The following is a 25,745-nucleotide window of genomic DNA, read 5'->3' on the forward strand; positions in this document are numbered from 1 at the left end:
ACACAGCTTCCCACTCAAGCCTGAACAGCTCAATGAGCCTGCAACGAAGCAGCTCAGATGATTGCACAAAAGGTGTAGATAAGCTCAACGTGTCATGGAGTACATACAGTTATTGCCTCCAAAAAGAGTAAATTTTACACCCTGACGTTTAATTAAAGTGAATGTGCCCCAATACTTACAGTATGATCACTTGAAAGCACTGGTGTGAACATGGTGTATTTTTGTTCTATCACAATCAATGATGCATTCTTGGAATCAGTCCCCTTGCATGAAATTACCCGCTATTTAAATATACATTATCTCGTACATGTGATCCCATATTAATCCCATCATCATTAATACAAGATGCTTGGCAGTAAAGCAAAATTAAAAAATGGAACTTTTGGAGAGCTCTGTACAGTACATACGGTACCTATTTTGTCCTCGGGTTCCATAATAATTCCCAATACTGCGCTTCCAAAAGCTCAGACAGTAGCTCTCATTGATAATGTAGGTTTCTTAGATCATCAGGTGCAACAACATGCAAACAGGCAAAGACAATGAAAGAGAACACATAGAAATGGTTTTAAATTAAAACAAAATCTTTTTCTATTTTTTATTTTGCTGCTTCTGTTTAATTGTAAGCCCTCAAAATGGTTTGCTGACATATTTTGAAATGTGGGTTACTTTGTCAATCTGCCTGTGAGTCTGTGAATGATGAAGAGCACAGTTAGTGTTAAAACCCTGCACTTTCAGGATGGATGTGCAAATACTGTAGCATAAGACATATTAAAAACTGCAACATTCAAGCTGTTTACAGTGGCTTACTACTGTTATTATTAAAAAGCGCCGTCTAGTGATTAATTAAATGGTGTTTTAAACAAAAGTTTTGGAGGTCATACCCCAATGTCACTAACATTCAACTACCCATGTAAAAATATCATGCTTCTTGCTCACTCGCTGAGAGATTTCATTTTCACATGCAGTCCTCCACTCTATCTTTATCCTTGAAGCAATGTCCCAGCTCATCCATCATTAATAAAAGGGGAGGGAGGTTGCTTACAAATGGGTTGTCATTCTCCTCAGGCAGCTGAGTTACCCCAGTAAAGATCACTGTTCGAATCATTTTTTATTTAGGCTTTGACCGGTCTTCTGAATTACTGTGGGAAGGAAAGCTCTATTTAAGGTTGACCATAGAAAAGTAAACAATTGTGTCCCTGAAGAGATTGTCTCCAAAGTGGAGCCAGTATCTCACAAAACCATAAGACCTGCAAATTAAATAATAGTTCATTACACTCCTACTTGCTAACCATATTGAAATTCAGTCTAATAGGTTTCAAATGTAATATACTGTATACTTTATATTACATACAGTATATATCTTGCTTTCTGAAACAGCCATTTGCTATTATGTTTCTCTACTAAAGTGATCTACAGTATATACATTTTAGCTCCATGTGTACTTTCAGAATCCAAGAATTTTAATTTGATTCCTATTTGTTCAGGCATTTGATATTTTGTTGGTTTACACTGCTGGCTTTTGAGACTTGCATCCTTGTGTCTCATGTTCTCCAGTGGTGACATACTGTATTCAAAAGGAATCTGATGCCAGACATATGAACTGAAGATATCCCAAAAGAATGTTGTATTTTTTTATTATAACATTGATTACAACATAGTTTGTGCCTTAACAGAATTGTGTTCCTCGTCTTTCAACCCTAATCCTAACATCTGTTGTGAATCTCTAAACCCATCCCAGAAACAAAAGTGCAATCCACAAATTTGAAACAGCTGCTCCTGCTCAGCTCAGAATAAGCTCACAAACGTACAGTAATTTTCAGGTACTTTCTTCATGTATTCCATGCATGTTACCAAAACGTTAGCAGATAAGCACATGATATTCCTAGACCTTGCAAAGTTTGCCAACAGAGCGTGCAATGTAAACTATTGCCTTATGCGCTGTCATCTCTTATGTCTGTTATTCTGTTCAGAAGATTACAGAGCTGTCAAATGTGTTACTGTATGTTGGCCTGCAACCAGCTTGTCTTATAAACTGAATAGTGCTTCTGAAGTTCTTCCATGGCAAAGACAGATGTTCTACTTCCCTGGTGGCATAATCTGAAATCTCTAGGAATGTATTTCAACAAGACCACTTAAAATGTGTTAACATCTAACATTGGAATATATGAAGCAGCTTTATAACTGTCTAGGTATCAACAAAAAAATTACTTATTTTTTATTGTTAGTTTCTGTTGTCAATTGTTTGGAACAATTTTGAAATATTTCAACCTCAATGTATATGTTAATAGTTCAGAGTTAAATATGTATTATTTTTTATTTGATTTTTTAAAAAACAAAAGTGAAGCTTTGGTTACAGTTAGTGGTCATTGTGAACCTATTACATTTTTAAAAGATCAAAGAAGAGAGGCTGGACAGGAATGTTGTTGATAATTTGCTGTTTCTTCCTGGAGAGATCAGCACTTCACGAAATCTCTTGCTTCTACTTAACCATATATCGTGATTCGTTTATTCCACCTTTGAGCTTATCAAACAAATTTTCAGTTACCATCTGGTGTCAGAAGAAACACTAGTTTCGTAAGAACAGAAATGCTGCATCTTTATTGAATAATAATTTCTTGCATATTTGACGTCTTGTTTCTTTTTATGTTTTCACAGAATCTTTTGTAATTAAGGGAGAAAATAATTGTATTGTTTTTTAATACATCCAGGTGGGGGCTGCGCATTGGTGGCGGTAGTGGGATTCCCCATTACCTGTAAAGCGCTTTGAGTGAAGTGTCCAGAAAAGCGCCATATACACTTAGTGTAAGCAATTATTATTAAAAATATAATTATTTTTAAAATAATTAAAATAATATCAAAATATATTTAAAAATTAGCTGGATCTTTTTGTTGGTTTTTGTGTGTTCATTTTTAACAATTCCTTTTAAGAACTATTTCCACTCTTTCATGTAGGCAATTAATTTCATTCTTAATTGAGAAAAAAATGGAGGTTTTAAAATCAAAGCTATCAGGACGGGTATTATTATTATAGAAGTGGCTTTGGAGTCTTCTCTGTGAGTCTTACATATTATCAAATACGAATCTTTCATGATGACTTCTAAACCCGTGAAGCTAATTGCATATTTCTCTTCATTGCAATTAAAAAGAAAACCCTTAACTGATTTGGAACAAGGCACTGTTACATTAAAGAAAAATTAAACAATGGATCCACATTGTTATCTGTAGGAGTGTTTCTAAGCTTAAAAATCATAGATTCTAATGACATATTGCAAAGATACCCCTTTATTAGCAACTAAATGTACTTGTTTTTCTTTAGTACATTTAACATACACTTAGCCAGACTATCTGATAACTGAAAAATTGCTTAATTCCCTGTTCTTTTGATTCTTGGACATCGTGCTACAACATCAAAAACATGAGAACATACATTAATTGCTACTTTTCTGACTTTCTGTGACTTTTTCCATCTTTCTTTTCCGTGAACGTGTCAGGATCACTTGACTTCTGCGCTGCTCGAAGTGTTTTCTGTGAGCAAAGCCATGCATAAAACGTTTATGTTTGTCCATGTGCTTTTGGTGGGAGAATTTGAGTCTGGCCGTCCATTATCCTTTTAAATGACATCTTGCTGATGCTGTGTGGATTCACTGACGACCTGTAAAAATGGAAAAGTAGGCGTCGTTATGTCATGTCCCATGACAGGGCTCAGGTACTCTCGGATCTGCCTTTCACCAGCGCATTGAATGTGCGTAATCTAGAGTGTTCTGACCACTTGAAAGGTGTTTCTTGTCCCATATGAGACAGCAACTGATATTTTGGAAGATTATGGGATCATTCTACTGAATATATCATCACAGTCTAGGTATACTGTACATACAGTGTAGTGTTAACACTAAAGGAATATGGTACTGTATCTTGAGACTAAGACTAAATGAAAAAAATCTAGTATTGAGAAAAAAAATCAGAATTGGAGGATATTGCAACATTTGCAGTGCCACAGCTGTGATACGGTACTTTCAATGTGATAACAGCCAATTAACAGATCCTCTATGTGGCACATGGTAGAATAACTAAACCACACCCATTCAATGTTCAAGTATTGTCAGACCCAGGGCATATAAAAACCTCAGAGTGAACATGCCAGCTCAGGAGATGCAGTATTGTGATTTGCCTGCTCATGCTATAGCATGCTTTGTAGGCCATCTCACTGTGGCCACAAATACTGTATTGCATCAAAGGCAAAAATAGAGATGTACTGTAGAGAGAAAATACACATAAAGTGCTTCTTTACACAGATTCTAAATTAGCCTGAAATGAATTTATTTAATTTTCCATTTGTAAACTGTATGTTTTACAGCTTTATCTCTTGTTTTTTCTAATTACATTTTATCTCTGCTGATAGATATGTACAGTACTGTATATAAAGAAGATTCTTACTCATGATGTCTTGTTCAGCAGTACCGCAGTTGTTTATTTTGCAGAACTGCTGTAAAAAGTTGTCTAAATGGAATTCCAATGGTGGGAAATGGTACTCTTTCCCCTGTTGTTTTAGAGTGAGAGTAGCTGCCTTTTCCACAAAAGTGAACCCCCCTTTAAGAGCTACAGTGTGGGAAAGGGGCATGTGTGGGTTTGATTTTATAGTTTATTTCTTGTGAAGTTTATTCTCGGTTTGGATAGAAAATTACCAGAAGCAACGAGGTGAAAAACTGTACTTCAAATTCAAAAAGTAACAAATACATCTGCGTATTTTACATTTTTTTGACCACAAAGGCACTAAACAATATTTTGATAAGCAAAATAATTCCCGTGAAATGATGCAAGAGTGACTGTGTGACTCCCTGAGTCTGACAGTGCCAAACATATCAGTGAACACCACAAAGTAACACCTCACTGGAAGCGTGGTGTGAGCTTGAAGCGACCCGCTGTAGCAACTCTTGAAGAAACTTACAGAAAAGCATATCTGCCCACGTCTGCTACTCAAAGCTACCCTGGTTAAAAATAAATGTGTAAAGATAAGAAAGTAACATTCACTTCCGTAACAATGGTACGGCACATTGTAAAGGGAAACTTCTAAGGAAAAATGTAAAGCTTGGTATTCATTTCCATCTAAGAACTTCAAAGAGAAAGAGGAAAGAAGGTTAAGACCATATCAAATTCTTCTAATTTCAGATCTGCTTCAGTCCTTTCTCATTTCCTGCAGCCCAGAATGCTTTCTGTGCTTCACTTTCCTTGTATTGAGACAGAGTGCTTTTATGGGATCCTTAGCTGAGCACTGCATCACCCTCCCCAATAATATGATGTAATGATTGAGTTGTGCTAGTCTTTATGAGCTCCCAAAGAAGCCTTGTTATTGAGATGATTACTGTAAATGGCACAGAAAACCTACTGCAGCCAAACCATTTTTACAGTAAATTGATGTGCTGCATATCCTTTTAGACTTGCATATGTTTGTTATTACAGTAGTAAAACAAGGTATGATTTATTTCAAGCAGATTTTGTTCTGTGTAATAGCAGATTTTGTACACTCTTGGGTGAAATCATAATATCAATGATGATACGACCACCTTTGATCCCAAAGCTCAACATATGAAATATATGCCGTATACTCTGGTTCCATTAACAGTGTTGGAAATCAATTGGAACCCACTGCTCTTGTCAAACACGGAGTCAGACAGAGTGAAAGTTGAGTCAGATGTCCTTCAGACAGATTCACAGAACAACTTTTTTTTTCTTGTGAAACTCCTGCTAACGAGTTCTGTGAGAGTGCCTTACCTCTCCATCACGGGTCTCAATGGTTTTGATCAACACTGTTTTCTTGGAGTGGACTTCAGATGTCCGCTGGTGTTGCTCTGGGCTAGTTTCTGAAAGGACAGAGGAGACAAAAGATATGAACAAGGTCCCAAGCATGTTTCTTTCTAAAGGGATCTTTTTTCTTTCTCGCTTTGTGCTGAAGAATAAAACACAGAAACAGCCCATAGAATTTGTATATGAATAAAATTGGCCAAATATATCATTTCTATATAAATATTTCAATCAATATTTCATGATACACAGTATCAAGGTAGGTAGCTGTATCAGCATGCGTAGGCTGCAAAGGAACAGGTAAAGGTTTATTCCATGGTGCAGAAAAAGGAAAGAGACACAAAGTTTCAAAACCTTCAGGTGTCAGGTTTCATGATACTGTATATACTGTACCAATCCTTTCAGCATATATGAAATTAACACATTGTTATAGCGCTTTTTATCTCTCACAGTGAAAGAAATACCATCAACAAAAAACACTAAAATAAAGCCATTCTTTTAATCCGTTTTCCTTGTGTAAATGTACTAATTGTAAAGTCTCACACAAGTTAACTATCAGGGTAAAGTAAAGACAAAAATAAAACCTGAAACTACAGGTTAGACCTTTAACACATAGATATACTGCCATCTGGAGAATACCGTTGTTATGACATTCATTCATCTCCTTGTGATGCAGAAACCTGACATTTACAAGCCAAAAAGCTAAAAGCTGCTTAATTAAAACTGGCCTTCTTTTTTATTGATCTGTGTCTGGTTTTGAAATGTGTACAGTTTACTTCTGTAAAAATACTGCTCTTCAACACAAAGCCAAAATTCTCTCCCTGTGATTTTCACATTATAGTTAGGCTTTTAGACTCGGATCACAGGGAAACATAAACATAACATAAGGGAAACCCAGAGATCTAACGAAGAACGAGGCCTACAGAAACCCATCAAGTTACAACTTATAAAATTACATTTGTATTTCCGGTAATTTTACAAGACACTATAAACTTTTACAAGACACTTTCATACTCACCTCTGAAACTCAGTGAAGCGAATGTTTGTACAGGAACAGTGATCCTGAGGAAAAGATAAATTGGCACTTTAAATCATATACAGTATACAGTTATGCTGTATAAAATTACATATTATTTGTATTGATCACATGTATTATTTATATATTGAAAGGTGTGTCTTTTGTATTGATTAGAATGACTAGGACTGGACAGAACTAAACAAAAAAATATATCTCTCTTCTTTCCCACTCTGTCATGTTTTCATTCCTAAGCTGTTGCTTAGCCAGTTTTCTCATTTATTTTAGTGTTAATAGTGTCATAGAAAGGAGGAGTTGTGATTTTTTTCATTTTAAAAGAATGGAAAAAGACTTTCACATGGTGCTAGAAAAAGTAAGTAAAATACAATATACACTGTTGTGCAATTGTCTTTGACATTTTTCCCTCATCTTCATCTCTTTTCACTCCACTTTTCCTGATTAATGAAGGAACACATTATACTGCGACAGTGATTCGCTGAAATTTTAGCCTTTTTGTTGTGTTAACAGCCGATTCTGATGGATCTGTACTTTACAGTACAAACTCTGCTTTTAACTTTATGGATGCTTAAAGGGGGACAAAGTGATGTTAATTTGTTTAGTTTCCAACACCTACAAATATGAATTTAGGGTAATTAATGTAGAAGTATCCTCCCAGTATAGAAGTGTAACTCCCAGATGCTCAATAACTGGATAATATTTCATTAAAATATTAAAAAGTAAAGAAAGTAGATGGTTAGTTTACTACAGAGTTTGACTGCAATAAGCAATGACTGGAATTTATTCTCTATATTAAAGGGGAACTGCAAGACTATTTTTATATTTCAGGGTTAGAAAGAATCAGCATTGATGAGTGTATTTCAAACCACAATAAAAGTAACATGTACACAGTAACTTGTAAAACCTCAAAATTATCACAAAATAGACAAACTTTGCAGGTATGCCATATTCTGCAACATAACTTTGAATTCAGTAGAAATATTGCTCTTAACTTTCATCGGTTTAGCCAAAAAATTGGACTTACTCATTAACGCTGCATGCAGATTGCATTGGAACATTTCTGTGGTGAAATATCTGCTGCACAACCTGTACTTATTCGCTTGTGCATCACAGTACATTAGTCATTACTGTGACTAGTGAGCAGGAAGGGCCGCTTCACATCACAGTTCGTGGGAACTCTCTCTCTCGCCCATAGCAAGACCAGGGGTTTGCAACAACATGGGGACTTATAGTACTTTCACAAAGTTCACGATCTCATGCTTAATTCAAAATTTGGAATATTTTTTCGATACCGTCAAAGAATTTATTTACTGAGTTACCGAGGTTTCATAACGGATCTGAGAAATTGGGACTGCAGTTCCCCTTTAAATATCAAGGGCAGTACCTGCTCTCCTCCCCTTCCAGCAGTTTCCTGTAAGTGGCAATCTCCACATCCAGAGCCATCTTGACGTTGAGCAGGTCCTGGTATTCTCGCAGGTGGCGTGCCATCTCATCCTTCAAATTGGCGATCTCTGCCTCCAGGTTTGAGATGGTGTTCTGGTAGCCAGCCGCCTCCCCACTGAACCTGTCCTCCATCTCTCTCATCTGCCTCAACAGGGAGTCATTCTGAAAGCAGGCAGAGAGAGTGGAGCAGATGAAGCCATGAGCTGCTTTGCATACAGTACATTGCTGACGTAGTGACTTCAATTTTAAAATGAAAAGCAAAAAAAAATATTGCAAAACTGGTCATTTACCACGACAATAAGTTTCTTGTAACTGATTAGAAAAAAAACCCATATATTTCTTCATAAAAACAATTTTAGTACACTTTCTTTCACTTTTTTGGAGTATAAAAGTCAGGCTGGATCATACGGGTGGTTTATCTCTAAGCGCCTTGGGGCAACCTTGTAATAAAAATAAATTGAATTGAATTGAGTTTACCTCTAGTCCTTAGGCTAGGGTTGGACAACTCTAGGCTTCAAGGGACTTGTCAGTTTTTGTAAAATTCCCTCGCAGAACTTATTTAATTTAGGGGTGTCCAATACTGGTCACCTGTGTGTCTCCAGGTTTTTAGTGTCTGTTTAAGGCACTAGGGAGCCCTGGTAGCTCAGACGGCAAGGGCGACTAGCTCCTGACCAGAAGGTCGGGAGTTACCCCCAGGTAGGGGCAAGTGACGTAGCTTGCTCTAATTCCTTCCAGACGGCTCCCAGGTCCACTCAGCCTGCTTTCCAAGTGAGTACCAGGGGTTAATCCTTCCAGGGGTGATAGGCTGGTCGGAGTGTGATGCTGACCACATCACCTCCACTTCCGGTGTCGGATGGTCAAGAAAAATGGTGGCCTTTGCCCCCCATTCCCCCATGGGCCTTTATGGCCTGAAAAGGGACCTACCTACCTGCCTTAAGGCACTAGGCCCTGAGGAGCTGGGAGAAGCTGTTAAATTGGTCCAGTTATGCAAGTAGCCAGCTGGTTTAGCCCACGAAGAGCTGAGCTGGAATACCAACCTGAAGACATGGTGGCAGCCCAGAACTAGGCATGTATGTCCCACTTGTAACCGAATGTGTTATTTAAATAAGTTTGCTTCTGCACATTGTTTCAGTTACTCAGTGAAGTAGCCCTACGAAACCTGTCGGCGAGGAGGAAACTTACAGTGCCCTTGAGAGAGTCAATCTCGCAGGTGTAAGACTGGATCTGGTGGCGGTACTCCATCACCTCCTGTTTGGACTGTCGGAGGGCATCATTGTTCTTGGCTGCAGCCTGACTGAGGTCTGAAACCTGGGAAACACATTTTCATCATGACAACATTTCAGGGATTCGATTAGTTTATTTAAGCACCCCACATCTGTGTACTTATTTTTCCAAAGTGTTGGTGTTCAAATGGCGCCTGTTATTATGTGGTACTACTCCATCTTCTTTGTTGTCACAGCCAGTTTGATAGTAAAATAGCTGTTTTGTCTGGTCTCCATGGGGTTTGATCGATTTCATAGCAGGAACTTATCTAGCTACCTGTTATTATAGACTGTGTATACTCAACTTAGAAAAGACCATTATTTGGTGATTGTAATTAGTGGCTTTCTGGTAATAACGTCTGCATCCCTACAGGAAGCACAAGATCCGGCAGTCGTGGTCTGATGTCAGAGACATTCATCTATTCACATGCTGCAAGCTCCACATTGAGAACCTGAGAATTACGGCAGACTGGTGGAGAGGCATGTATCTCACCGATATCAGTGACAGTCAGAGTAACAGTATAATAATAAAAAACCTTTTGATTTTCTATGGCGCCTTTAAAAGTGGCTTCTCAAAGAACTTTACAGAGCAACAACAAAAAATACACACTGACAGGTGAGCAGTAGATGGAGGTACAGAATAAAGTTGGGAAGCAGAAGGGCTTTTATTTAAGAAGAAGAAGACAACTAGAAGATCACTTCATTAGCCATATATAATTTCTTGCATTAGGAATTTGCCTTTTCACATACCCCAGCTTGCTCTCCATGAGACACACAGGCAGGGAGAGAAGCTTGGGGTCAGAGCACAGGGTCAGCCATTTATATAGCACCACTGGAGAGGCTGGGGTTAAGGTCCTTGCTCAGGGGCCCAACAGGGTAAGATTCCTCTCCCAGCCATGGGATTTGAACCGGCAACCTTCCAGCCACAGGCACAGATCCTTAGCCACAGATCCACCACTGGTTAACTGGTTTTGTGTGCCCCTTTGCTTTCCTACTATAATCCATACTCCCGTCTGCTATTAGTATCCTTCTGAAATGCAGACAACCTGTAACCTCAAGCATTTTTTTTTAATCTCTAAACATCCTTACAGTAACTAAAACAGTGGAAGACTTGCCGGTATGATCTGGTATGAAAGCTGCAGTAGTGAAAAATGTGGAGCAATCACAGCTAGACTGATACCTTGGACTTGTACCATTCCTCAGCCTCCTGGATGTTCTTAGCAGCAATACTCTCATACTGGGCACGGATGTCTCTCAGAGCAGCGGTCAGGTCCGGCTTGGACATGTCCATCTCCACCTGGACGTGAGTCTCCTGGAGCTGAGCCTGCAGCTCGCGGATCTCCTTTGGGGAGAAGGGGACAGCCAGTCAAGTCTGACTACTGGTAATGAAACACGTGGCTCTACGATCACTGAGACACTGAGAGATAGTTTCAACATTGTATTTCAAAACGTTGGGATGAGAGAAAAATATGCCCTGAACGTTCTGCTTATACTACCAGGAGAGAAAAGAATTTTCACTATTTACAATTAACCTCCAGTTTTTACAACTGAGAAGACTCAGTTTCAATAAAACCTCTGTTAAATAATCTGCTCTCTCTACAAAATTTATCACAACACAGATTAACCTTTCGTTTGAGGGGAAGAAATGAACATGTTCATTTTGATTCTGTTCAATCTGACTAGAGCTCCTAACCATCTAATAATGGCACATTCTGTGCATATCTTGTTTTTTTTTAAATGCCATATAAAACATTATTTATATTACATTCAATCAAATCAAACAATAAAAATCGTAATTGCTTAAATGGTTAAATGAGAGATTTTAGTTTTACAAAGCACTGTCACTCCATGTAAAATGTGTGCTAATAGTTCCTGTGAGACCAACATTTTCTGAGATGAGAAGTCTAACCTTGTTCAGTACAAGAAGGCATTTGGTCTCTTAACTTTATGTCCTGTTCATATTACCCTTTCAAAGATAAATATAGCATTGCATCTGTTGGATAATGTTAAACTGTGACCTCTTACACACTTGTGTCATTCAGAAAGCATTCAGCACTTCCAGAGTCACTGTTAAATGTCAAAAAGCTTCAAAGGAACATTTCATTCATGCTTCACCCCCACAAAATTCTTATAATTCAAAAATAAACCTAGATTGTTAGTCAAATATTTTTAGCAAGCACAGATTGTGGAGCAAAATTTAATTTGGGCTCTTCAGCCATGTATTAAAAAGAACACAATAATTGCATCAAGTTCAGTAGAACAGCAACAGGTCCGTAAGTTTTCTTTAGATATGAAACAACTTTTCCAACTTAATATTTAATATAAATATTCTTGAAAATGAGAGAATGGATTAGTTTAAAGGATGAAATCCCAAATAAGTCTTGTTTGACTAAATGAAAGAAGTTTATATTTTACCTGAATTATTTAATTGAAATGTATTTGGTATGTAAATTTGTTGCAGTTATTTTTTTTAAATACTTCTAAGCAGTTACTGAACTGTGGCATTTTATTCTTTATATAATGAGACTACCTTGTATTGTATACCGACATTGTAGCAGAATAGATACTATTAAAATAATATATAACACCATATAATGGTACAGTATATAAATGCATTTGAACATGGTTTTCTAACCAGGTGATACCTTTTTTGGTTTTTTGAATGAACTCTATAGCCTAACAATGTGTGTGATGCTGTACAATACAGTATATAAATGTACATTATATGCTAGTTTGATATCTCAAAACTAAGAATCTCCTGTAGTTGGGTGAAACTTGAGCAGTGCTGGGTGAGATAGGTTAGAGTATTTCAGATTTCCAGGTTTAGTGTGTAGCTACTGATCGGTGAGATGCAAAATGCTGCAAGATGGGAGTCTGAGAGCTCTGTCCATCCTCCTTATGGATCTTGAAAATGAGGGAAGTTTCAACGACACCTAGGATTGCTGGAAGTTGCCTCATTTTCAAGCTCCATTGAGAGAATGGGTCTGTGGCCTGCTGAGGTCCGTACATTTATGGCAGACAGAAGCTCTGAACCATGCCTCAAATGAGCAAGACCGCGAAGGCAGGCAGAACACCAGAGGTGGAAAGAGAAGAAGAGTGGGTCTCTCGGCTCACCTCCTCGTGGATTTTCTTGAGGAAGGCAATCTCCTCCTGAAGAGTCTCGATGCGTCTCTCCAGGTCCAGACGGGCCAGAGTTGCAGCATCAACATCCTGCAAGGACACATATCCTGAAATTCAATCTCAGCTAGAGTGGCATCCCTCCCATTTTTTCACGCTGTAAGAGGTTTAAGGTGGCATAGTGGCACATTGATTAGCATTGCTACTGAAGGATTGATTTTTATATCACACCTTGGTAATCTCGAAACTAACGCATGTAACATTATGCCTGGACTTTCTGCGTAACCCAGTGGTTACTCGAAGCACTAATGACCCCCCATTTGTAAAAAAGTTGTTTATGTTTTATGTTTAACGCTTCTTTTGTTAACAATATGTCCTTATGAGTCATCCAGCTGCTGAAGGAGGGGGTTGAGAGGGAATAAGAATTGCATCTTCCAGTTTTCTGGCTATAAAGAGAGCTCTTCCAGGGGAAATGGGCAGAGAAAGAAAAAGGAGAGGACATATTTTTCTTTCTCTAATGCTTTCACTGCCTTGCAATGCTGGGGCCCTGGGTTCAATTCCTGGGGTTCTATCTGTGTGGAGATTGTATTTTCTCCTCGCATTTGCCTGGGTTTCATCTAGGTGCTCCAGTTTCCTTCCACGGTACAAAGACTTCGTGGTAAGTCAATTGACTGCTGGAAGAGGTGTTAGTGGTGCCAGCAGGGGGTGCTCACCCTGCGGTCCATGTGGGTCCTAATGCCCCAGTATAGTGTAAACAGGTGCTGTCCTTCGGATGAGATGTAAAACCGAGGTCCTGACTCTCTGTGGTCATTAAGAATCCCAGGGTGTTTCTCGAAAAGAGTAGGGGTGTAACCCCGGCATCCTGGCCAAAATTTCCGTTGGCCTTTACCAATCATGACCTCCTAATAATCCCCATCTATGAATTGGCTTCATCAATCTGCTCTCCTCCCCACTGATACCTGTTTTGTGGTGAGCGTTCTGGTGCTCTATGGCTGCTGTCGCATCATCCAGGTGGGGCTGCACATTGGTGGTTGTGGAGGGGAGTCCCCATTACCTGTAAAGCGCTTTGAGTGGAGTGTCCAGAAAAGAGCTATATAAGTGTAAGCAATTATTATTATTATAATTAAAAGTGTGTGTACATGTTTGTGTCTCTGTGTGCCCTCAATGGACTAGCATCCTGCCCATCCACACTTGTGCCCAGTGCTTGCCAGCTCCCCCATGACCCTGTATGGCATAAAGTGGCTAAAATGTGTGTGCAGTATGGATGGGTGTAGGAGATCCATCATATACAGTACCGTGTGGAAGCTTCATGGCTAATAAATATCTTCAGAAAATGAACACAGCACATGATAGCTGTAATGTGGCCTCTCCCAAACGTTGCTCAGTCACTTTCCAGCCCATATGTGAACGGAGCCCTTACAACCCCCTTTCCAGCCCCTACAATCAGGAGTGAGGAGGTTTGAAAGTTTTTCAAGCAAGTTTTACATCTTCAAACTGAGCTTCTATGATGCTGAATCCTTTTTATCAGGTGTAATTCCACTCAGAGTTTTAACTTAAAACATTATTTTTTTTAGTCTACTATATATGTGTCCTTGGCTTTTATTAAACATTTTCACCCATGTGAGAAAATGTTGCGTGTTGCCAAGATTGCTTCCTTTTACAGGGACTCAGTGTGAAACATACTGGTTTGTTTGTCTACAAATAGAATATCCCTCATGTTCATTTCCCATTGGATGAAAACCTGCTCATGAATACCTCCTCTAAATGGCAGCACAGAACAAAATTAGCAACATTTAATTAGATAAAAGCATGAAGCTTGTCTCCGTTTTTTTTTTCCCTGAATAAAGCTCGAGAGCAGGAGCTCAGAGGAAAAAAAAAAAGATTTTCCTCAGTGTATTTATAAGCCGTTTAGCAGTTGTGTGCCTTCTAGGCTGTAGCTGCCACGTATCCAGAAAACAGGACAAATTAGTGATGAATCAAACATGAGCTGCGCCGGGCTGTAAGGTGAGCCTTCTCTCTCACCCTGCTCTCGGGATCATGAGGTCTCACCACCTGCTGTGGCGACAACAGGGCATGACATCAGCTGCTAAAAGCACTCTGTAGCAAATGGAAGGTGATATTCATCCAAGAGCAACATTTGCGTTCTAGCCTGTGTTCCGCATTACAGGCAGCGTAACCAGGGTTCATTTTAAGAGACTTACCAGAAAAAGGATATATCATGCCAGGAATGAGTAGAATGATGATGTCATACTGATATAATGTGCAGTAAGGCATGCATAATAGAAGTTTAGCTGCACAAGGGCCCACTGTCGTATATATTTTTTTTTAAAAAGAATTGATATACAGTGCAAAGCCTTATGGAGAATGATACCATCCATGCATCCACTTTAACTAACTATGGAGTAGAGGGTCACAGGGAGCTGGAGCCTAACCAGACAAGAAACAGGGTATGCCCTGGGTGCTCATAGACTAACACAGACATGCACACACACTTAGACAGAGGGGCAATTTTCCCCAGAAGCCAATTGATCTATCAGCATGTCTGTAGACTGGGGGGGAAGGAAACTAGAGTCCCTGTCCTGGGCAAACCACACAGACATGGGGAGAACATACAGCACAGACTCCACACAGTTAGCCCCAGGGGAGTTGAACCCAGGACCCCAGCTCTGTGAGGCAGGAATGCTAACCACTGCGCCACCATGCGTGGTACCCCATATCTCCTAAATTTCCTGGCAATACCATGTGCAAATAATCAACGCATGTATTGCTCTTCACTGCCTTCTCTCTACAAGCTTATCATATACTTTTCCTAACCAATAGAATACAGAAGCTGTAATCTTTCTTGTTTGTGAAATGAGTTTAAGTGCACCTTATGGTTAGAGATGAAAATCCTTTTTTGGATTGATCATTGTCCTCCTTGAGTTCTAGTAACTACTGTATAGTGATTCATTTACCTTATTTCTCAATTCTGCTAAATACAATAAGTGTTTGGATATGCCTTTTATTCCCTGGCCAATACATTATACCACTGCTTACCAACCCCAGAAACATCTGTTCTAAGAAAAACTGTGAAACTGCTGAACAGAACAGGAGTGAAATAAACTCCAGGCTGAAAAATTAAGAGTCGTCTCCCAACTCTGCTTGAGGAACTGAGGAGGCAGAACATTCAGTGCCTGTGAGGTTAAAAAAAGCAGCTTGTCTTGTTCTGCAATTAGCAATGTTTTAAACTCAGTTAATTTAGAGGGGCATTGTGCAATTAAAAAGAATCATGTGACAAATTAACAAGAAAACAAAGATTCTTAATTATAAAATATGAAATGGCTACACAGGACTAAACAGCATCGTCAATATGGTCAAATACAGTACAGAAGTTCAGAAGAGCACCAGTATTGCACAGATGTTCTAGATTTCAAAGGGGACAGGAATGCAACTTACAGCTCGGAAGGCAGCCAGATTATTTTCAGCTTCTTCCTTCTGATGAATCTCTTCCTGCAGCCTAGGAAATTAAAACACAATCAAAAGTTGGAAGTGTATTACTTATAAGACAAAACATTTTTTTTATTTCACCACGTAAAATGAAATTTAAACAAATTGTCACATCTACTGGTGGACTGGAGGACAACTGCTGTGCTCCACATGGAAATTGAATTCATGACCCTCAAAATCCAGTCCTGGCCTTTTGATTTTACTGTTAGTGCTGTTGTAATTCTCTTTTTCTGTTCTTTCTTACTTACTTTTTAAATCTTTTTTTCTCTCCCTTTGCTTTGTTTTAGGTTGTTGTTTTGCCTAGGTTGAAATATCTAGGCTTGGAATTATTTCAGTAGATAAAAAAAATGATTGGAACATAACCCGAGACATTGCCCTAGATTTCTGGCAGGCCTGACTTAGCAAAATATGCAGTCCCTTGTTGAAATATGAAAAGATGTGTGTGCAGCTTTGTGTAACCTACATACTGTAACTATACAGTAGGGGCATTGAGTGAAGTTGTCATATTTAGAGGTGCTATACACAAATGGTAAACCATCCTCTCTTACAAACACAAAGTAAAATCCATTTTTGCTGGATCATCTTCTCACAGACTTGCTGTAACCATGTAGAGAATGTGGCAGAGTGATAAGACAACAGGGGACATTCAGTAACAACTAAAACAAAAGGGAAAAACATTTGAAACCACATGTTTCCTAAATAGCTAAAAAACACTGCTTTGGGGTCTAATTGGCTTTCTACAAGCAGAAGAGGGATAAATTGTAATACAGTAGCTGTACTCAGGTGTACAAAGATCTAAACCTTAGTTTATGCCTGGGTCTGATAAGCAGCAGAGCAATAATGAAAGCAAGACTCTTCTGACCCTTCAGTTTTTGGAAGTACTGTATTTCATCCAACATCCAACCAGCCAACAAACATGGGGTGGGAGCTTTTGATACAATACAACTATCCATCCATTTTGTGATCGCTTCTTCTAATCCAGGGTCATGGGTAGACAGAGCCTAACCTAGCAAGCAATGGGCACAAGGCAGGATTCACCCTAGACAAGATGCCAGTCCGTTATAAGGCACACACACACACACACACACTCACTCCAGGGCCAATTTTCCCAGAAGCCAAATAATTTACCAGCATGTCTTGGGACTGTGTAAGAAAACCCACATGAACACACAACCTCTGTCAAAAAGCACCCCAGGTCCAGATTTGAACTCAGGGCCCAAGCGCTGTGAGGCAGTAATGCTAACCACTGTGCCACTGTGCATTCCAGCTTCAGCTAATTTATTCAGAGAATTCCAGTGAGCACCTTGCAACAATTACACCCATGCTGGTGAAGTGCAAAGACATCAGATTCTCAAACAACTGTGTGAAGCAGCCAAGAGAAATAGACAGACTTGTCTTGTTTGTAACCTTTCCGATGTTCTTATGCAGAAGAAAGAGACGTTTTGTGTATGATGAAGGTGATTATGGTCCACCAAAATATAATCTTCAGAAACAGATTTCTGCATGAAATTATCACGGAGACTTATGAAAATGTAAAATGAGTGTGTCGCCAAGCAATGTACAGCATACAAATGAATAACGTTTTGTATGGAACCCAAACAATCCAATCTTAGCTTAACACCCAAATATACTGTGTATCCCAGAAGCCTAAACATTGTGTCTCATATATCATAGAATAAGGCACTCCAACATATCGTACTTCAGTAAATAAGCTCATAGCCTATTGTAACTTTTAAAATCATTATTTGTACTTGCATCTTGCATCAGAGATTACTGTAATGTAGACAATGTACATTTTTTATGATTCCAGGAAACCAGAAAATACTGAAAGACATAAACTCCACACAGATAGCACCCAAGAATTGAGCCCAGGGTTCCACCACAACAAGGCAGCAATGCTAACCACTGTGCCACTGAATCACCCATACAGAATTCACTAACAATCAAAAAAGAAACTTCTGTGTGCCACTGAGTTTCTGTCCATAATTCACAGTTCTAACCAAGAGATGAAGTTTTAACTATCCCCTATAATGTTAATGGTGGGTTTTCTGTGAGACAACTCCATTTTGTAAGCACTGAGAAGCCCATTTTCTCCGTAGCAAATCTGCAGTGTGGGATGAACTCTGGAAAATTCATTACGTGTCTCACCAGCGTAAATAAAACAACCCACAGCTCCCTTTTCAAGGAAGGATATATTGGCAAGAGAGGGAAAGAGCCACTGTATAGATGTGACAGTAATCAATTTATCACTGCACAGCCTTTACTTCCATTTATAGTCACACGCAACAATGCTCAATGAGAAGAGCTTCCAGATACAAAGTAAGGAGTTTATTGACAAGCCAGTGAGTCCATTCCCAAATAGGAAAAGGACAAGGTTTCTCTTATGGCATAGAAGTTATACAGTAAGTCTAAACAGTTCAGATTTTATTTATTGCAAGCTTTTTCCAAGTTTTGAACTTTAAAACATCCCAGCTGTGTTTGAAAGACTGTGGTTATGATATTCGCGAGTTGCTTATAAATGCTAACAAGCCAGAAAGAAAAGGGAGTGACTAAATTAAATTCCAAAACTTAAAACAGGAAAATAGCCTATTAATATGACTGATCCATTGCTTATTTCAGGGTTAGCAGCAATGTTGAATTTGCTAGCTCAATAATGGCATTAACGCACACATTTGACACTTTATTCCAGAAGAATAAGCCCCAAGCATGCATTTATTCAGAGCATATTGCGATTGATTTTTGTGTTGAAGTAAAAAGTGATGTCAGGAAAAAAAGCAGCACATTGCTGAGAGACAAGAGAAGTCAATCATTTAATTGATGTAGCTGCCGTACTGTAGTTCAGATTCACAAAGATTTACGGCAGTACATAAAATATTACATTTGGAAACCTTAAACTCACATCACCCTTGTGCTTGTTCACCAAAATAAACAGCTTTATATTGCTTTCATAACCACACATCTGCATGTTTTCGTGTACATTGTTATCAGGTCATATTACTTTAAAATTTTCAAATCCTTAAATCTAGAACCTTGGCAGCTGTATAATAATTAATTTAGCAGTTTCCCTGGTTAAAATGTGCTTTGTATCGCTTTAGCAAAACAACGATGGCCCAGCCTTATATGGTGTTCTCTTTCAAACAGAATTCCGTCTGGCTGGTTTGTGTTGTCTCCTCATAAGGAAGAATGTCTGTTGTGAACTTTTGCTCGTGTTGTTCTTTGTCAGCTTTTTGGAGTGCTAGAATTTCCTGTTGATGGATTACAACAATAGCGCATTCAGAAAAGATGTTAGTTTCTCAAGCAGTGTGTTCCTTTCCTATATCTCTAACAGAACATCTGGACTTGCAGTGTTTGTTTAATGGGCTGACTAGTTCTGTCAAACATCACTGTTGTTGAAGGTGTCAGAACGTTACTTGCATGCAAGTTTATTGAGCTAAAGCTCTACAGTAGTTGGAAGGAAAGCACAATGCTGTCAGCTTCTAAGCCTTCTTGGTCTGCATTTTCTTCCCCAAAATTGCCCATTTTTTAAAATGGTACAGTAATACAGTAGAAGAAGGCCCCATGGCTGAAATGTTGTGTTTTCTTTCTTCTTTTTTTTAGCATGGAATAAACCTATTACTTGTTCCTTTGCAGTAATACAGTAGTTAAATTGTACAGTAATACCCAGAAAACAATGAACTATAATGTTGTTTAAGTTATGATTTTTTTTATATGTTGTTTTAGATGGTAAACAGCACAACGGATTCCAATTATTTCGATAAAATTAAAAGTGAGGACCAGCACTTTTGCTGTTCCATACTGTAAAACTCCTAATTCAAAGTATGAACTTTGAAAATTCAAAATTGAAGGTTAGTATTTTTGCAGATACAATGTAACTTGTAAGTGGTTTAGGAAGGATCAATTTTTCAAAATGTAAATGGCTTTGGTTTTCAAGGGTCAGATACCAAAATATGTGCTAAGTAATGAAGAGGCAGTATTGCGCAAACCCTCCACATTTCAAGTGAAGTACATTTGAAACGCAAATTAATTTTCAAAAATCAAGTTTGAAAATGTAAAATTAATATTTAAAAATCAGATACAAATTAGCTGCTTTTTACAGTGTCCTTGATCAAAGAGCAATGTTTTAAGATTGAATTCAAAAATTAAATGGAAGTAAAATATCAACTGGGGGTAGTCTATTGTCCTGAGCCATCTTCCTTGACTGTTGTCTTCTTACACACATTAACAAATAGTTCTAGAGCAGTAATCAGTTCTAGAAGAATTTGAAGTGTACCTTGTGCCACATTGTACAGTGTTTTCTGGTTTTCTCTGAAATTGTGCTGTAAAAGAAATAATACATTTTAAATCTGAGCATCCACAGAGGTGCACATTACAGACAATGAAATGATGCTCTGGTGATAACTCTGTATGCGTCCAGTCTGTTACTATCCTGTCTTCTTAAGGGTCTTTTGGAAAGCACATCAGTACACCTGAGTCACTTCTGTGCACTACTGCTGTCAAACGATCTTGTGAAGATCTGACCTGCGTTGATACTCTCCTGCCTAATCGTCTTCCAACTGTTATACTGCACACGTAAGTCTGACAATAGAAAGCCAGCTATCGCTCAAAAATGTTGTGTCCTTCTGCATTTTCCTCAAATTGACAGTATTTGTTCTTGGTTTAAAAATACAGAAATTTAAATGGAAGGGAATTCAACCTCTAATCATTTTAGACTGTGAATACTTTAGCCCCGTATTACTAATTGAAACCACTAATTATGAAGAAGTGTGTTCTATACACTATTTTCTTCTTCAGAGACAGCCCACAGGAAATAACGTCTGGAAAAAGTTTAGTTTAGATAGGCATGACTTTACTGCTGTCAACTGATTACCTCTGGAGCTTCTGTAAACTTGCTTTAGAGGCTATAGACATGGTAGAAGTGCTCCAAAGGGTTTATCAACAGACGATGGATACAGTAAAACCTACAGAGAAGCTTGTAGATTTACGCCTCTAAATTCAGATTACTGATTTAATCCTGAACAATAACTTTAATTTCAAATCCCACTTTTTAACGTGCACTAAGAATCTTATTGAGTGGCATCACAGAATGGCTGGTTAAGAACTGGTTAATAATAAACTGTAATGACTAGTGTTGAAAAGTTGTACTATATCATTAAACTTATTTTGGACTTTAAAGCATTCACACACACCACCGGTTATAATTTTACATCTTTTGTGTACTGTGTTTAAAAAGCACTAAAAAATCTTCTTCTCCAGAGATAAAAACAAAATGCTAAAAACAGCTACATACTGTATAACAAGTGAGGCATAATCAATAAAAAGATTCTCTGTGCTGTCCTGTGATGAACCAATTATAACTGACAGGCTGAAATATTTAATTTTGTCTTTCGCTTTTCTTTAAATAGCTTGGTGCAGTGAGTGGTATTCGTGTCAGTGAATCATCGAAAATTAATTATAGAAGTGTTAACTGTTGAGCAGAGATTTGGAAAATAAGAATGATGGAGGAGTGCAATTCTTTTGTTATAAATGGCAATGCCGTTTAACTAGCGTTTAAATCTTCAGAAATGTTTGTCCAAATACGAATAAGCTTCAATGCACTGATGGAGATCCATTTTAGGAACCAAAACTGAATGGAGGCTGTCATAGTAAAAAAGGATATTGTGAAAATAGGTCTCTAATTCTGGAAGGTGATATGTCTGCTCTATAATATAGAAGAGAACAGCTGTGCGCTGGTTCCAAGATTACACATTGTGACTCAGAAGCACGCATGCATTCTGGAGCTGCTGAGAGGTGGAGACCTCATTAATGGCTTTTCTATGAGACTATTTTTATGATTAGGCTCATATCTTGTAAAAAAAATGCCTCTCATGACTGAGCCCAGAAGACACGAAGCTCATAATCTGTGTTAGGTGTAGTGCCAAGTTTTCACTGTAAAATGTTTCTTGCCTTTATCCTTTTCCAGGCTTGTGATTCACTCTTTAGCTTATTTAATTGAACTCCTTTTCTTGCTCACATCCACACAACCTTCCTCTGTCACAAAGCATGTGCCATACGGTGCCATACAAAAGTTTTAGAAATTTTCCATTGCTCTGTTATTGTCACTCAGTAATTTTAGCTTATGCGGAAACAATTATCCATGTATGTCTATATTAAAATCCCATACGAATATTGGAGCTCTTGATGTCTGAAGTCTTTTGCACAGCAGTGTACTGTATCTGTCTTGTAATACAGAACTGAAAAGCTTAGAATCTAGTTTAAAACAAACCCTGTTCCAGTCCATTTCCCAGTATATAATGATATCCTTTGCACACTATGTACTGTAGGTCAAATAAAGATTTAGAAAGATAACTCAATCTAAAGACTAAGATTATTCATAATTTACGGTTGTCTCTTGTTTCTGTAATGGTAAGGATGAGACGCACTTGTGTTATCATTGATCTCCATCTCAAAAGTTGAATCATCCAGCCTTTAAAATGACTATTATTATGATGATTGGATTTCGTGTGCTGTATCTTTATCTGCAAAACGCCTCTGTTTCCATATTCACTTCAAGCTTATTGCTTAGGTATTACATTGTTAATTCCATATATAGATATAAAAAAATCCAAATCAAAACAAATGAAACTTGGATCTAAGCTGCATTTGAGGTTATATTTTGGCTTAAGATACAAATTAATACATTTGTCGAATATATTCAAGGCATTTTAATACAAATGACTTTAAACACTACAAAATCTATTTCACCTAATAGTACTTCAAACTTCACAGGAATATAACTGTCTTGATTACTTTTTAAAGCACAGTTGTATCTTCTATTTGTCTGTCTGTGACAGTATGAATGTGACTGATTTTATAGTCTGCGTCTCTTGATGTCACTTTAAAACTTAGTCATTAATCTTTAAAAAATGAAATTATAGTATGAGCTGTCCCTGCTTGAGAACATAAGAAATGTTACATATGATTTGAGGCAATTTGACCTGTTTAGCCCGTTCAATAATTAGCATCTAATCAATGCAAAGACCTCATCCAGCTGTTTCTTGCCCCAGCACACAAAGCTAATTATCACACTGTAATATATAAATCCAAAGTCAATACATACGCAGAGAACTGTATTATTATTTTTTTCCATTCAAGAACACAATCAGAAATAGAAAGCAAACCCTGATTGAGGAGCTGACTAATGGGATTTCTTCGATTACTGTTCAAAGACAGCATATCACACACCCTTTACTCCATATTTTCACAATGTATTCAGTCAGTTGTGGGGCACCAGACATAGGTTCTTCAAGACAGAACAACTTGTGACATAGCAGACAGGATACACACAATAAAATGCAATTAAATGCAATTTCAAGTAATGATTAGTTCAATCCAATTGATCATTTACTTTATATCAATCAAAATTAAATGCTACCCGCTATTCCAGTACTGTGCTTAGGAACCACACACACACTGACATTTAGCATTTTGTGGGTTGAATACACTGCACTGTCAAACACTTCATGTTCTACTAGATTTTTTAATTACTGTATTTGAGGTCTTTTAATTCTGCGGAGGTAGACTAGAAAGGGCTTTAACAATAAAATGTATCGAAGGATGTACTCATCATCTGCTTTACTACTGTTAAAGATCCTCAGACCCCTACCATTAATTTCATATTTGAATCAACTGTACAGTACCTTCTTCCATTCTATGTTCAAGTCTCTCTACCCCTAATTTCTAGGAAGAATAAGAACAAATCAGCAACTTCCAGGTTAACTTTTTCAACCCCATCTAAAGTACGTTCAGTAAATGAGAAACTTTGAGACAAGATAAAGCTAACACAGGCATTACATTTTTTTCATAGTTAAGTTAGCAACTAATCACGTCTCATTTGGGGGGGATTTCTGATCCTTTTTTAATTCACAATAAAAACGGTTAATGCATTAGATGTCTTCCCTCGTCAATATAGTTCACACAGTTTAAAAAAGTTTGTACTGCAATAACAGAAAATATATTTATATTAGCCATATGTGTTTTATGAAAAACAAATAGTTTTCAGAATCTTCCCAGTCATCTTTTCATATACATTTTTTCTACTGTAAAACTTCCCTTACTCTAATACTAAAATTTAATTTTTGCATGAAAATTATTGAAACTCTCAAAGAGTTTAATAACTGAATCAGTCACCATTTAAGGTTTCTTTTTGGTCCAAAGTTTAACTGAAAACAAAAGGCTATTCCTCATCTAGTGGATTTTAGACGTTACAAATAATAATAATAACATCACTTTATTAACCCTATACAATTTCTTGCATTAGGAATTTGTCTTTTCGCATACCCCAGCTTGCTCTCCGTGAGACACACAGACAGGGAGAGAGCCTGGGGTCAGAGAGCAGGGTCAGCCATTGTACAGCACCCCTGGAGCAGTTGGGGTTAAGGGCCTTGCTCAGGGGCCCAACAGAGTAGGATTCCTCTGCTAACTGCGGGATTTGAACTGGCAACCTTCCAGCCACAGCTACCGCTCTGCCTAATATTACCTCATGGATTTGCAATTCCTATAAACTTGACGGATGAAAATGTTGCGTAGCTTGTAAAAATGAGAAGGCAGTTGCCTTTTGGCAGAAATGATCAAATAGAGCAGGAGAAGAAAAGAGAGGAGCTGTCAGGTGTGGATTTTATCTGCATTTCCTGTTCTCACCTCTGCTTCAGCTTCTGAAGGTCATCGGCCAGGTTGTCCCTCTCAACCTCCACGCGCGACCTCTGGTTCGTGAGCACCTCGACCTGCCGGCGCAACTCCCTCATCTCCTCCTCGTAGATCTCGGCCACGCGCGTCGGCTCCCGGCCCCGCAGTTTCTCGATCTCCACCACCAGGGTCTGGTTCTGCTGCTCCAGGAAGCGCACCTTCTCGATGTAGTTGGCGAAGCGGTCGTTGAGGTGCTGCAGCTCGGCCTTCTCGTTGGTGCGGGTCTGCAGGAACTCCTGGTTCATGGCGTCGGCCAGGCTGAAATCCAGGGTCTCCCCCCCACCGACGTAGGAGCGCACGGGGGTCATGCGGGTGGACCGTATTGTGGAGAAGCTGGGGGACGCCGAGCTCCTGGACACCTGGTAGACCCTGGACGCTGTCGAGGATGCGCTGGTGGACCCTCTCCCAGAGTACGTGGCCCTGGAGAGACTTGGGGACCCCGCTCCACCTCCAAAGGTCCTCCTGTAAGAGGAGACCCTCTGAGTGTTAGAGAACGATTGGCTCATTGTGGACTTCTGGAGAGCTGCACCCTGTGGCAGAAACCTTGGCAAGTGAGGGCTGCCGTCGCAGGCTCTTGGTATTTGTACTCTCTCTGATGTCAGCTGCTGGAGGCTCAGCGCCCACGCAGACATTCAAGGGTCCTAGCGTCCGGTGGAGGAGGAGCGGAGTCAGCGGCGAGTGTTATTTTAACATGGTCTGCTTTGTGTCAGGCCGGCCAGGAGAAAAGAAAAACAGCTGGAAGGAACAATGAAGGCCCTGTGCTGTGGGGCCTGCTCATACACTCAAACTCCACCTCAGACAGCAAGTGTTTTACGAGGGGAAGCAGAAAATGCTGTTTTCTCAGGAAGAGCCATCTTGAGTTAGGCCCTTCAGACCACGTTCAT

At 38.8% G+C, this 25,745-nt stretch overlaps 1 protein-coding gene across 2 annotated transcripts; it reads right to left on the bottom strand.

The window, feature by feature from the left end:
* Nucleotides 1–1,617: 1,617 nt before the first annotated feature.
* Nucleotides 1,618–25,412, bottom strand: desma (desmin a). 2 transcript variants are annotated; one of them, XM_088930717.1, is made up of 10 exons: nt 24,817–25,412; nt 16,090–16,150; nt 12,652–12,747; nt 10,718–10,879; nt 9,458–9,583; nt 8,217–8,437; nt 6,818–6,861; nt 5,770–5,858; nt 4,946–4,985; nt 1,618–3,652 (listed from the first exon to the last, which is right to left on the bottom strand). In XM_088930717.1, exons 1-9 carry the CDS (start codon nt 25,365–25,367, stop codon nt 4,971–4,973), a joined length of 1,365 nt encoding a protein of 454 aa, XP_088786843.1. In that variant the 5' UTR covers nt 25,368–25,412; the 3' UTR covers nt 1,618–3,652; nt 4,946–4,970. The 2 variants fall into 2 exon arrangements, with proteins under 2 accessions (XP_088786843.1, XP_088786842.1); XM_088930716.1 differs by lacking the exon at nt 4,946–4,985.
* Nucleotides 25,413–25,745: the final 333 nt, after the last annotated feature.

Source organism: Atractosteus spatula, chromosome 13 (genome assembly GCF_055471065.1).
Source record: "Atractosteus spatula isolate fAtrSpa1 chromosome 13, fAtrSpa1.hap1, whole genome shotgun sequence".
Lineage (NCBI taxonomy): Eukaryota > Metazoa > Chordata > Actinopteri > Semionotiformes > Lepisosteidae > Atractosteus > Atractosteus spatula.